The 15335-nt window shown below is 39.5% G+C and overlaps 1 protein-coding gene and 1 non-coding gene across 2 annotated transcripts; one reads left to right on the top strand and one right to left on the bottom strand.

Moving 5' to 3' along the window:
• The first annotated feature begins 258 nt into the window (after positions 1–258).
• TRNAV-UAC (transfer RNA valine (anticodon UAC)) lies at positions 259–331 on the top strand. The gene has a single exon. It is a non-coding gene; the product is annotated as a tRNA-Val (tRNA).
• An 11442-nt stretch (positions 332–11773) lies between these two features.
• Positions 11774–14197, bottom strand: LDOC1 (LDOC1 regulator of NFKB signaling). The gene has a single exon (XM_059910147.1). It carries the CDS (start codon positions 14042–14044, stop codon positions 13604–13606), a length of 441 nt encoding a protein of 146 aa, XP_059766130.1. The 5' UTR covers positions 14045–14197; the 3' UTR covers positions 11774–13603.
• Between the last annotated feature and the right edge of the window lie 1138 nt (positions 14198–15335).

The raw sequence follows: 15335 nt of genomic DNA, 5'->3' as shown, positions 1-15335 counted from the left end.
TGCAGTGACTAATTCGTTCAAATAGATTTTTAATTGAAACTGTATATGAATATCTTACTGTTACTTAAATTGTTCCAGAGTGTAGTAAAAGGAAAACTTTCACTTTGTTAATGAAGGAAGTATAATATTGATACATAAACCTAATAAAAACACAAATAGGAAAACTACAGACCAAACTCATGAATATCAATGAAAGATTTTGAATTATATTAGCAAGCAGATTCCAACTACACATTAAAAATAAAGAGATATGGGAATTCCCTGGCAGTCCAGTGGTTTGGACTTGGCGCTTACATTGCCAGGGGCCCAGGTTCAATCCCTGGTCAGGGAACTAAGATCCCACAAGCAGCATGGTGCAGCCAAAAATTTAAAAATAAAAATAAATAAATGAATAAAAATAAAGAGATATTATGACCAAATGGGATTTGTTCCAGAAATGCAGGGATGGTTTTATATTAAAAAATTCATTATCCACCATTTTAATAAATCTAAGTAAACAAAAACAAGATATTCTCCATAGATACTGAAAACAGGCTGTACAAAATTTAGCACTGTTATGTAACTCTCTCCCACTCTCTCTCACACATACACACACACACACACACACACACACACACAACACAAATATATATGCTTTTATATATGTGTGGATACGGAAACATTTAGGAACATTGTCACTAAGGAGAAGAACAAGGGAAGGATTTCCACTATCTTCAGTACAATTTCATGACAAGAGAAAATGATTGGAGGTATGAGAATTGGAAAAGAAGTTTTGCACGTAATATAATATCTGGAAAACACAAAGAAAATCCACAGATAGACACAAGGTCACATGGAAATATAGTATATGATAATCATATCACATGTCTGAGAATAAGAGCCATTTGCAAAAAAAAATTAAATTGGATACATCATACACCATAATAAACACCAAATAGAACAGAAATGTAAACGTTCAAAAATTGAATCCACAGAAATATTAAAAGAAAACATTGAGGGAGATTCCTGTATAACTGGATATGGGGAAAGAAAGTCTTCTAAATATAACTCAAAATCTAGAAGCAATAAAAGACTAATGATTCTGTCTACATAAGAATGCGAAATTTTGGAATAAAAATAAATAAATACCATAAAAGGTAAAAGACAAATGAAAAACTGGAATAAAATCCATGCGACTTATAAACAAAGGGCTATTCCCCAAGTACATAAAGAGCTTTTAAATAATGAGAGAAAAAGGAGAAAAACAAGATAGAAAAAAATGGTCAAAATATATGAACAGATAATCTATAGAAAAGAGAAATTAAAACAGCCCTCAACATATAAAAAAATACGTCACTCACAATCAGAGATGTACAAATTAAAACTACACTGAGATACCATTAAAAAATATCTAACAGATAGTCAAAAATTCAAAATAGCCCTTATCCTAATAATGCTACAGGACAACAGGCAGTCTCATCCATTTCTGGTGGGTGTGTAAAATGCCAAAACCATTTTGGGAGGGAATTTAGGAATATCTAACGAACTACATATGTTCTTACCCTTTGATCTAGCAATCCTTTTCCTAGGCACCTACTGTAAAGGTATATCTCCACAAATATAAAACAAAATATGCACATTATTATTAATGGTGAATCTTAATTTTGTAATAACAAAATATTTCCCGTACATAGGACCATACGTAGGAGAATTCTGAATAACTATGGTAAATCCACAGAGTTAATTATGCTGCTGCACAAAAATGAGGAAGGTAACTCTGAGTTGACAGAGTTACTTCTGAATTTACAATTAAGTGAAAAAAGCAAGTGCAAAGCAATGGATGCAGAAAACTTCCTAACTTATTTTATGAGGCCTAACTTAGAAAACTTCCCAACTTAAACCAAAACCAGAAAAAGAGGTCACAAGAAAAAAATTACACGTCATTATTCCTGATGAATATAGACAAAAATCCTCAACAAAATACTAGCAAACCAAACCTAGCAACATGTAAAAAGGATTATATTACATGACCAAATGTGATTTTTTTTCCAGGAAGGCAAGGTTGATTCAACATATAAAAATCAGTCAATATTAACAGAATAAAAGAAAAAAACAGAAACCACATGATCATCTCAATAAACATAGAAGGAGCACTTGACAAAATCCAACATCCTTTCAAGATAAAAAAACACTCAACAAACTAGGAGTAGAAGGCAATTTTCTCAACTTGATAAAGGGCATCTATGAAAAGCCCACAGCTAACCTCATACTTAATAGTGAAAGAATGAAAGCGTTCCCTCTAAGATCAAGAAAAGGATGTCTGCTCATGCCACTTCAATTCAATATTGTACTAGAGGCTCTAGCCAGAGAAATAAAGCAAAAATGAATGAATGAAGGATAAAAAGAAAGAAAGACAAGAAATAAAATGCATCCAGATTGGAAAGGAAGAAGTAAAACTATCTATTTCCAGATGACATGATCCAGGATATAGGGAATCCTAAGCAATCCACAAAGCAAAATATTAGAGCTAATAAACAAGTACACCAAGGTTGTATTTGTATGATATCAATAAACAAAAATCAAGTGTACAATTGATCCTTGAACAATGCGATGGTTGGGGGGGTCAACCTCTAAGCAGTCGAAAATCTGTTTATAACTTTATAGTCGGGCCTCTGTATGCATGGTTCCACACCCACAGACTCAACCAAGTTCAGATATTGTAGTACTGTAGTACATATTTACTGAAAAAAATCCATGTATAAGTGGACCCATGCAGTTCAAACCCATGTTGTTCAAGGGTCAACTGTATTTCTATACACTAACAACAAACAACCTGAAAAAAAATTTTTTAATTCAATTTAGAATAATAGCAAAAAGAATAAGAAACTAAGAAATAAACTTAACAAAATAAGCGGAAGACATATAATAAAAATAATAAAACATCACTGTAACATATTAAAGAAGACCTAAATAAATGGAAAGATATCCCATGTTCACTGAGTAGAAGACTTATTATTAAGATGGCAATATACCCCAAATTAATACAGATTCAGTACAATCCCTATTAAACGCCAATTGTCTTTTTTGAAGAAATGCACAATCTGAGCCTAAGGTTCATACTAAAATGCAAGGGGCCCAGGATAGCCAAAAACTGTTGAAAGAAAAAAGTTGGAGAACTCATGCTCTTCAATTTCAAAACTTACTACAAAACTACTGTAATCAAGACAGTTTGATACTGGCACAAGTATAGATACATAGCTCAATAGAAAAGAATTGAGATTGCAGAAATAAACCTATACATCTATGGACAACTGATTTTTGATAAGGGTTCCAAGACAATTCAATGGGGTTAAAATAATATTCCTTTCAACAAATGGTGCTGGGACACTGGAAAGCCACATGCAAAAGAATTAATTTAAACCACTACCTCACACCATATATAAAAATTAACTCACAATGGACCAAAGGCCAAAATGAAACATCTAAAACTTAAAACTCTGAGAATGATGAAAACATAGAGGTAAAACATAAAAACTATGAAAACGTAGGTGTTAACTGTTGTGACTCTGGGTTAGGAAATGGTTTCTTAAATAGGACAGCAAAAGCACAACTAACCAAAGAGAAAATATATAAATTGGACTTAATCAAAATTAAACACATTTGTTCATCAAAGGATACTATCCAAAAAGTGAAAAGGCAACCCATCAAATGGGAGAAAATATTTGTAAATCATACATCCAATAATAATTAGGTCTAGTATCCAGAATACATAAGGAACTCTTATAGCTCAACAATAAAAAGACAGCCCAATTATAACTCAATAAAAAGATAATTTTTAAAAAGAGTAATCCAGACATAAATGTTATGTTATGGAATTTAAGTACTTTCTGAAGATATGGGGATCACAGAAGGATTTTGAATAGAAAAAAGTGGTAAGGTTTATGTTTCAAAAAAACAACACTAACAGCAATGAAAAGAGCAGATTAGAAGGAAGACAGCCCATAAGAAGAAAAGTCATCTAGGAGTCCATTCAAATAAACCTGGCAAGCAATGAGGGTTTTACTAAGGAAATCACTGCCAAAAAGAAAGGGACACAGGGGCTTCCCTGGTGGCGCAGTGGTTGAGAGTCTGCCTGCCGGTGCAGGGGACACGGGTTCGAGCCCTGGTCTGGGAGGATCCCACATGCCGCGGAGCAACTAGGCCCGTGAGCCACAATTACTGAGCCTGCGCGTCTGGAGCCTGTGCTCCGCAACAAGAGAGGCCGCGATGATGAGAGGACCGCGCACCGCGATGAGGAGTGGCCCCCGCTTGCCGCAACTAGAGAAGGCCCTCGCACAGAAACGAAGACCCAGCACAGCCATAAATAAATAAATAAATTAAAATAAATTTAAAAAAAAAAAAAAAAAAAAAGAAAGGGACACAATGAAGAGGTATTATGGGAATGACCTATTTCTAACTGCACTGACCAGACTTACTACTGAAATAATAGTTTGAGTATAGTTTGTTTTCATTGATAAAACAGAGTTTTATTATCAATTGTTTAGAAGAATTGAAGTAACATAACAGATTTATAAAACCAATTATGTTTATTTTATAACAAACTGTGAATAAGTTTATGGTTCCTACAACATGAATTACTGTTTCCAAAAGAGAACTATTTTATAATGGTACCAACAGTTGTTTTTCATTTTCACCAAAACCTATCCAGAATAAGTACTAATTCTATGTTTTAAATTACATTAGTACTCATTGTAATAAATCTGCACAATACAGAGTAAAAGAGCAAAAATTTTCTTTCATACTACTCCCGTCTAGGGTAAACATTGTTAAAATTTTGGCATTTATCTTTCTGTTCTTTTTGCCTTTTGTACATATATGTCTACACGTACACACATGCATACACATATAGGTTTTAAAATATTTGTAAATATCATCATACTCTACATGTATTTATGAATTACTTTTATGCTTAAGAATTCCTATCAGAACTTCCCCTCAAAAATACAAAGAAAATATTATTTTTACCTCTGTGAAGTAGCTCATATAGGGATGTACTTTATCATTGTTTAAGTCTATCTCCTTTGATGGACATTTAGGTTTTGGGGGGATTTTGGGGGGAGGTTGCTTTAAAAAAATGAGCAATCCCAGCATCCTTCTCAAATCTCATACTGTTTCCTCTAAGTACTCCAGCGTTTGTGCAAAATGGAGATAAAATTATAGAGGTTCAGAGTTGGAGCATACAGTGACAGTTGCTCATTTTAAGGGCTACTTTGTTATTAAATGAGAGAAAAACCTGCAGAGTGGCCCACTAATGAAAATGCTTGAGATTATAAACGAGGAAACGAAGGTCCATGGGAGATAGGCAACCTGAACAAGGCATTACTTCCAAAAGGCAGCAGGAAACTGTAAAAAGAGCACTGGACTTGGGGTGAGAATTCTGGCCCAGATTCTGACATTTTTATCATGGACAAGTCCTGGAGCATCTCAGAGACTTAATATCCCAATTTGTAAAATGTAAATAAAAATATATCCCAATTTGTAAAATGTAAATAAAAATATCTCTTCACTGAGTTGGCGTGAGTCCCAAATAAGAAACTGAATATGAAAGTGACTTTTAAAGTGTCAAATGTTGTTCACATGTCAATTAATTCTTAATATACATTCTTAATATCCAACACTTTAATGTGTTGACCACATTTCCTCCTGACACTCCAAATTCCCCAATATCAGTGTCTTTCTACCAAAACCCACAAGACTACCATAACAGCCAATCTTACATTCTTATTTTACTAAATAATATCTATTGAAGAAAAGAAGAATGGTGTTAACATTTATTGACTACCAGATAAGATACTAGGCAGTTTTTTCTTATACTAGTCCTAAGATATAATTATTCCCATGATACAGGTATAGAAGTTTAGAATCAGAGAAGTCAAGTAAGCTGTCTGGGCTTCGCAGAGCAAATCTAAGGCAAAGCCACAACAGGAACCAGCCTTCCTGATCCCCAACACATTCTCACTGAACTCAAACTTTGTGCAAGGAACAATCCATTCTCAACTCACAACAAGCCGAACTTTCCATATGTGCTTTTCTATCTCTTCTAAGGCCCATTTTCTGATACTAATTTCACCCTCCTTACTTTTTATTCCAATGAACAACAGATTTTTTTCTTTTTTCCCATATACATATTGATGGGATCTCCTACATATGTGGTACCTCTTCTCCACAGATGACTAAAACCATTTCATTTTTCTTCTTGTTACACAGGGGGATAAAAAGTTGTTCCAAAAATTGAAAATAAAATTGATCTTACTTTTTGAAACACACACACAGCTGTAGTGAGAAAGTATTCTAAGTCATTAATATTTCATTTTTTAGGGCTTCCCTGGTGGTGCAGTGGTTGGGAGTCTACCTGCCAATGCAGGGGACACGGGTTCGAGCCCTGGTCTGGGAGGATCCCACATGCCGCGGAGCGACTGGACCCGTGAGCCACAATTGCTGAGCCTGCGCGTCTGGAGCCTGTGCTCCGCAACAAGAGAGGCCGCGATGGTGAGAGGCCCGTGCACCGCGATGAAGAGTGGTCCCCGCTTGCCACAACTGGAGAGAGCCCTCGCACAGAAACGAAGACCCAACACAGCCATAAATAAATAAACAAATAAATAAATAAAAATTAAAAGCAGAAATAATAACACATTAGTGTCATTAATTTAAAAAAAAAAAATTTCATTTTTTACTTTTCAGGTTCTTCCACCCCCAGAGCTGAATCTTATTCAGTCCCTCTCAAAGGTTAACTCAACGCTTCTCAAGGATACAGATTATCCCAGGCGATTAAGACATCAGAACTACTGAGCAGCAGGGGCAAATACAGAAAGTACAGAACGTTGACTCTGAAAATAATGTTGGAAATCATCTAGGTGCATTCAGGTACAATGAAAACATGAGAGTGCTATTGAAATGTTTAAAAAAGGGAGTGGGGAGTCAGATCTGTCTCCTTTCAGGAAAATGGGAAGTATGCAATGTACAAGTCACTAACATTGAGTTATTTCTACCAGAGAAAATGCTGTTGGGACTGGACTGAAAGAGACAAGAAAGGCTGACTTGTAACTTCTTTACTGAGGAAGAGCAGCCTTACTAGGAAGGAGGCAAGATACTGAAAGGTTCCTAGAAGCACTCCCATAGGAGGGAAGGAACAGGAAAAAAAAGTGGCAAATAACACTCTCTAGAAAAATACTGCCAAGAAAGAGATGTGACTTATATCACCATCATATCATAACATAGCACACTGCCATCAACTTAAAAAATATAAAGGATCCATAGCTGCACAACAAGAGAACAAATAAGAAATACGTGATTCAGGAATATGCACGAGTCAATAGAAGCTAAAGCATGAGCTGGCAGCACTTGGCAAAGAAGTGGGAAACAACAAACCTGTCACCGAAATGAAGCCAAACTAGAAACAACACGAAGAATGACAGATACTTCTTAAATCATTGTAAAGGACAGAGAGAACAGGATTGATAAAAGAGAATAAAATGGAAATGAAGAAAACATTTAAAAAAGTCTGAGAAAATTTAAAATATAGAGGCCAGGTAAAGGAGAGTCAACATAAATAAATATCAGTATATATTATACATATTTAAAGAAATAATTATGAAAACTTTGCAGAAGGGAATCAGGTCTCGAATCTACATGTTAAACGGTCACACCAGGTTCCACAAAAAAATGACAAAAAATGAATAACAATTAGATATATCCTGTTGAAATATAAAGAAAAAAATTCTCTGAGAAATCAACAAAAGTATCAAATCAGTTATGGATGAAAAATATTAGGATGGCCTCAGACTTCTACAAAATAACATTCAATGCTAAAAAGATAGTGGAGCAATGAAAGAAAAGAAACTCTACCCATAACAAAACTGTCATTCACCATCAAAACCTCAGACGATATAGTTCCCAGGAGTTTTACGAGGTTTTTTTTCCTTTTGAAGAAACAACTAAAAATGGAAAAAGAAACTAGCTAACAAAAAAACACTGAATGAAAATTGGACAAGGTAGTTATTATTAAATTCATTTGTCTGACATATTAAAGTTAAAACACATGTGGGGATTACGTTCACCAGAGAAAAACGTGTAACTGTTACAAACACTGACAACACAGAAACAATGTAACTTACAAAGCTGATAGGGAAATAGTATTAGTGTATATGTTGAGCTCCTCATCTTTCATGGCTGAGAGTCAAAATAGATCACTCGTATCTGAAAAATAATAGAGGTATATACACGATTTAAAGGTATAAACACTAAGAGAAAGAATATAAACAAATAAATTGGGGAGCACAGAAATGGGAGGATACTGGAAAAAATGGAAATATATTAAACATTTTCACAACAGCCTGAAATATCAATCTCATAAAGAAAATAAAAAGGCCAATGATAGACTGGGCATAAATATTTGCAACATAAGGGATTTCCCTGGCAGTCCAGTGGTTAGGACTCCGTGCTTCCACTGCAGGGGGCGCAGGTTCAATCCCTGGTCTGGGAACTAAGACCCCACATGCCGCACGGCATGATAGATAGATAGATAGATAGATAGATAGATAGATAAATAAATAAATAAATAAATAAATAAATAATTGCAACAAATATCACAGATCCCTAATAAATAAAAAGCCTCTAGAATATTGAGAAAGAAATACCAAAACCCAAGAGAAACTTGGGCAAGGATATGAAAAGAGTAAGCAAATCCAGAATATAGGAAATTCCATAGGACAAATGACCTGGTTTCCTCAACAAATAATTTGTAGGGGAAAAAGGATGGAGGGCAATTGTTTTTAGTTAAAAGAAGGTTTTAGAGATATATAAACCAAATGCAGTGTGTCAACATTTCTGAAACCTAATTCAAACAAATAATTAAAAACACAATTTTAAGACACTGGGGATATTTGAATATGGATTGAGTATTAAATATTAAGGAGTCATTGTATTTTAGTACATACGATGATGATATTATGAATTGTTTTTAAAGCCTTATCTGTTAAGAGAAACATACTGAAATATTAAAGGGTGAATTAATATGATATCTGGGATTTGATTTTAAATATTCCATAAAAATTATAGAAAGAAAAGGGACAGGTGAAGCAAAAATGTTGGTAAGTTTTGAATCTGGAGATGGGTCTATGGGGACTCATTATATTATTCTCCCTACTTATGAACATGTTACAAATTTAATTGTGTACATTCAAATGAGCAGTTCTAAAAGTCCTGTATGGCAGTGCAATTATCTGTGTCTAGAGAACAAATAAATCAGAAATATCCCAATTACTTCAGTTACCACTGAAATATAATTCCCTTTGCTTTCTTTTACTGGTATGATTTTTTTTTAAGTAACAATTTTAAATGAGGCATATAAACAGTCTTGTGACAGATTTTTATCTTGAGCTGACTGGTTGACTCTGAACTGAATGGTCATTTGAACTGACTGTACAGGGACCTTGGCTAAAACAGAATTATATTATTGCAATTCTGTGCATGAAATCCTTTGTCATTTAGGGCGGGGGAAGAGAAGGTATGAAAATATTGTGGATATAATCATAAGAAAAATTAATTTGTTATTGATCGTAGCTCCGATACCAGGAGGTACACAAATGTTGCAGCATCTCACCACCACTCCCCCACCCAACTAATCCCGGGCAGGGCTTTTGCTCCTCTAACAAATCTTGCTATGCTGTTCATAATTACTTCAAGCAAGCTATTCCCCATCACAGGCTAACTGCATTGTTTGTTTTTTTTTTAAAGTCTCTGGACGATAGAATATTTGAAGATAAAGGAACAAATCCTAACAGAGGCATTTCAGACAGGAGGGAAAAAAATGCAAGGGGGATGATCAGAAGTAAGAAGTAGGGGGTCACCAGCACTGTCGAAGGACACCAAACATGTTGATTGTGTCTACCTTTAGGACTAAGTGGACATAAGACTGTAGGGAATATACTTGAACTACTGAGTAATGCAAACTACCCGACACTTTTAATGCTACTTTACCAAAATTCATATTTCAAAGCAAATAATATATATACTTCATACAATTACCCCACACTGATCATCCATCAAAGAAAACATTCTCAGGACCTTGAACTGATACCCTTTCATTAGCTTTAAGTGCTTTAAGAACTTTAAAAATTGTTTAAATTCATTTGTTAAAAAATAAATATTCCACTGATCTTAACAAGACATCTCCCTCTACTTCCAAATTGCTGAGGTTTTCACTATGTTGTAATAGCAGAAAATAACCAAACACAATGTGCATCATGTACCTCTAGCTTAATATATCATCCGGCAAAACACAGCAACACAGAATTAATGGATGGCACTACTTACCTATTCAAGTGATTAGAGAAATCCAAACATACATTGGAAGATTTAATAGGATTAAATGATTATGACCTTCAATATGATTAATTTCATTTCATTAATAGCACAATTTCAGTGACCGTTTCAAGTCCAGTGTGATGGGAATTCAGGAGTCTGAAGTTCATATTTGCTATTTCAACATTTTCACCTACTTTTAATAGTTTTCATCTGAGTGGTGATTTTATCTTCAGATATGCTTATTTACTTCTCCAATTCTCTTCTGTTGTGCCTTATGCCACTATCACACTATCATGTATTCCTCCCGTGGTGGTAAAGCCCTTGCCAATATCTGTGCTTTTATTGCAGAATCTGCCAAGGTAGCCAGATTCTTAACACTGTCCTTGTCTGCAGCTCACAGCATAACCCGCTCTTCCATGATACATGAAGGACATTAACACACACACACACACACACACACACACACACACACTGAGGCAGCTCAGGCACATGCATACAAGCCCAGGACATGTACGTTTCAGATTCCAGAAGCTCTTGGCCTAGCTGTCATGAGTGCTACTCAGGTGCTGCGTTGGCATCTTCACTGACCAGAGACCCCGTCCTTCTGCACAGAGCATGCACACACTTGGTTTGGTGGTGGGGAGTAGATCTCATCTATTCATGCCTTCAACTTCCACCTTGGAAAGGTCACTCTCAAATCTAATCACAGTCTAGATTCTCTTTCTGGACCTTACCTGTAGCAAGGTATCATCCCAATTCTGGCCCAAGGCACCGTAAAAGCGACAAACTGGAATGACCACGAGGACAAGAACCACTTTTCTTTGACCACCATATCTCTAACTCCTCTAAGTCTACCTGGACCACTGATTATTTTGAATGACTGATTTTTGGTCTCACTAGGTCTCACCTAGCTTTCAGCACTTGCCCACTACTTCCCCAGATCCACCCCCAGTATGGACCTCAACCTCCTTTGCTACATCATATCTACCCCTGTCCCACCCTCCAGAAACAACTTTCCTAGACTGGAAAAATGACTCCTGCTCTGGACTTTGCCTGTTCACTTAGTAAACCGGCTTTCTATCTGACTTCATGTCAGATCCCAAAGAGTAAATGAGGTCTTGGCATGCTCTCATTTCCACTCTTCCTGAGTCCGCTCTGCTCCTATTGACTCCTGACATTTTCCTAAGGCCAAGGTCATAGCAAGAGACCTGTTTCTGGAATGATGCTTCGGTTCCCAGGCCTGGGAGTAAGAGCCCATGTTTACTGAGTGCTCACCACGCAGCAGGGACAGTTCAAAATACCTCATGGGTGTTATCTCATTGAATCCACACCTCTGAAGTACCCGGTATGATGACCAGTATCTCATTTAACCCACAATGTGAGGTTTACCTCACAATACAAATAAAAGAATACCCAGCCTCAGAAGGTCTTAAACAACAAGAAAATTTATTACCTAAATTAATTAGAGGTTCTAAGGTAGAGCTGGCTCCAGACATGGTACAATAAAGACATGGGGGCAGATATAGATAAGAATGAGAACTCAGAACCTCCCAAATCCTCCTGACAGTTCCTGGCTGGCAGAGATAGGCCCCACAAATCCCCTAACCAAGCTTCCCTGATTTAACATTTCAGTGACTTAACCTGGGGTAATTGCCTCACAAAGGTATGCAGATTCTTCTCAGCACTCACCCCACTCCCTTAGTGCCTCCGAGCCCTCCAGGCCCACAAAGAAATCTCAGCATAGCTCAGATAGCAGTATAAGATCTAGTTCAGGAGATAGCCAGGCATCTTGTCAATTTCTACAGGCAGGAATCTGGGGCACATGGATGGGTGGGGATTCTAAGGGTGTCTGCCCAAGGAAGATGAAATGTTCAAATCAGGCTCTGTTTATTATGGGTGCATTTACCCAGGATCTAGGATTTAATGTTAGCTCAAGCACCTAAAAGGGGTATTAAAACAATGTGCTACGTTGTTAAATGAAGCCTGAACTCAATAGCACCCCACAGGCACTAAGGGTTAAGGGGCAGAACTTGCCGTGTTGAGGAAGAACCCAAAAGCTCAGGAAGACAGGAATATTGTGTGTCCTGATTTATGCCTGCTGTCCCAGTCTAATTATTAAGTGTCCCTCTTAAGCTCTCTCAAAAGTGTCCCAGTTTGGGATGGTGTGCCTGCCACCTGCTCAGCCACCCCTTACCCATGTCATCTTGGAAGCCCCAGAGGACACTCCTTCACCAGGGCTGTAAGAAACGCTTTGGTGAGGGGAGTACCAGATTCCCCATAAAGCCCTCTGTTAGCTGTCCTCTGTAGCCTACACGTGACAGTGGGGAATACTGGGATTGAACTAGGTTCCCTGATATCAATGAGAATATGGGAGTCAGGGTGAGTGGCAGAGGCCAATGACAGCCCTTAACCATTAAAAGACACTCTTTTTTCGTAGTGCTTGATATTTATTGAAAAGAATGCAAATGCTTTTTCCAGGTAGTACTGAGGAGCTGGGCTGAGTGCCTGCTTTTGTTTGTATTGTTTTGTTTTCAGTATTTTTGTCCAAATGCACACATCTGTGGGATTGCTGCAATTTTGAAAGATAAATGACAGTTGTGCAAAACTGGTGCATAGGAGAAATGTCAACAATTTGGCTGCCAGGAACAACAGGCTCCTGCAGCAATCTGGCGGGGCAGGAGAAGACCCTGGGCCTTAGTAGGGAACTAACCAGCTTGAAAGAGTAGCCCCTTGGGAGAGGTTGGTGAGCAGTCCAAATCAGTGTCCCAGGAGGTGCAGCCAACTAAGGCATCTTCTAGGTTGCTCCTTATCTCCAAAGGCCTGGTCTGTCGCTGTAATGTGGTGGAGGGTGCTTAGGTGGCAGCGTAGGTCTCTGGGCAAGATGTAGGCCTGACAGCTGGCAGGGCTGTGCGGCACAGCTGTGCGTAGTCTGACCAGTTTGTGACAGGGGCCTGGCCTAGAGTTGGGGCTCAGAACACAGTTCAAGTTAGCAGGAGAGGGTCCTGGGGCTGGCCAGAGTGGGAGGCAGCGCACTTCAGGGAGAGGCCCCAGCCTCAGCAGCAGGTAACTGGAGCACTATCCCCGGAACAAAGACAAGCACTACGGGGAGGAGGCGGGGACGAGGAAGACAACCAGAGGCAGGGGTAGGGAAGGGGATCGGAGCGCTAGGGGAGCGCGGCGGCTCCGGGCGGGGCAGGGCGGGGAGGGGGGAGGTGGCGGCGTGCAGGGCCCTCCCCCCTAGGCCCGAGGGTCTCCGGGCCTAGTAATCATCTTCTTCATCTTCGTCGTCGTCTTCTTCGTCGTCATCCCAGCCAAAACACTGTTTCATCTCATCGAGGAAGGCCCGGTAATCACCTAGGATGGGGCTATCCATCTCAATGTAGGGCACCACCCACTCCTCGGCTTCCCCGGTGAGCAGGCTGATTAGGAATGCCACCTTCATGGCGTCGTTGCAGAATCGGTTCTCGTTGACGAGCATGTAAGACGCCGTCTGCACGATAAACTCGGGGAGCCGGGAGCTCTCGCCGTCAAACGTTTCGGGGAAGGGCACCGGACAGCTCGGCGGACGTACCTGGCGCAGCAGGGTGGCCCTCTCGCACACCAGCAGCCGCAGCTGTTCCATGAGCTGGCTGTTCTCGATGCTCAAGGCGCGGTGCCGCATCAGGAGCGCATGCAGCAGCAGCACCAGCTCGTCCACCATGGCGAACAGCTCGCAAGTGCAGGGCAGGGTTCAGCTCGGTTCGGCTCGCCTAAGGTGCGCACGGAGGCCTCGCAGGAAGTGCGTGTCCGCGGAGGCGCGCGGTGGCTAGGGGCGAGAGGCGGTGCGCGCAGGGGTCCCGGCGGCTACGCAAGCTCCGCCCACACAGCCGCTCTGACGGACGGCGCGCCGGCGCCGCCCGGTCAGAGGGGGGCGGGCGCCCGGGAAGGCAGGGGCGGGGCCGGGGTGGCGCGGGCTGGGTCACGGGCTGCGGGCGTGTAGGTCTCCTGGCCGCTGGATAAAGGCGGTGGGCAGAGACCCAGTCTTGGATGTGGGCCCGGCCTTAGCCAGGACCGAGCGAGCGCTAAAGACCCATCTCTGAGAGGCTCAACCTGCTCAAGTTTAAAGGATCAACCACCCTTCAACCCAGCCGACTCATACAACTCAGTGTTTTTGGTGGGGCTGTGGCCACCAGATTCCGTTTGCGTGGTTTTAACACATTTCTTTGCTTATTTAAATCTCCCTCACCAAAGAACTATTAGCAATGCTGGCTGCACCATGGGAGTCACATCCTTTAAGAGTTATGAAAGACCCTCAGGGGTCCTGTCCTTTTTTTCTTCTTTAACATCTTTATTGGAGTATAATTGCTTTACAGTGTTGTGTTAGTTGCTGCTGTATAACAAAGTGAATCAGCTGTATGTATACATATATCCCCATATCCCCTCCCTCTTGCGTCTCCCTCCCACCCTCCCTATCCCATCCCTCTAGGTGGTCACAAAGCACCGAGCTGATCTCCCTGTGCTATGCGGCTGCTTCCCACTAGCTATCTATTTTACATTTGGTAGTGTATATATGTCCATGCCGCTCTCTCACTTCGTCCCAGTTTACCCTTCCCCCTCCCCGTGTCCTCAAGTCCATTCTCTACATCTGCGTCTTTATTCCTGTCCTGCCCCTAGGTTCATCAGAACCATTTTTTTTTTTTGGATTCCATATATATAGGGGTCCTGTCTTTCATGACAAAACAATATTTAAACAGGGATTCTTCTTTAGTTGGAAAATAACATTGTGTACCTCTATCCCTTTGTTTAAAATTATTTTTGTAAATAGCAAAGTGTAAAAAGTTCTGCAAAATTTAGCATCCTATCTTTGACTCTATTTCATGTCCTAATGTTAGTGTTCCTTGACTACTGGGTATTATTCTTTGCTTAACAATGAACACTTGTGTTTTTAAAATGGTTTTATTTTTCTACTTTGAATGTTATTATTCAAATAGTTGACAAATGAGTCGGGGCGA

This window comes from Balaenoptera ricei, chromosome X, assembly GCF_028023285.1.
Source record: "Balaenoptera ricei isolate mBalRic1 chromosome X, mBalRic1.hap2, whole genome shotgun sequence".
In the NCBI taxonomy this organism is placed as follows: domain Eukaryota; kingdom Metazoa; phylum Chordata; class Mammalia; order Artiodactyla; family Balaenopteridae; genus Balaenoptera; species Balaenoptera ricei.
Note: the sequence above shows the minus strand (reverse complement) of the source record. Positions and strands in the feature narration are given on the sequence as shown.

Coding starts and splice junctions, on each gene's coding strand:
- LDOC1 (XM_059910147.1), bottom strand. CDS start 14,044: ATGGTGGACGAGCTGGTGCTGCTGCTGCATGCGCTCCTGATGCGGCAC.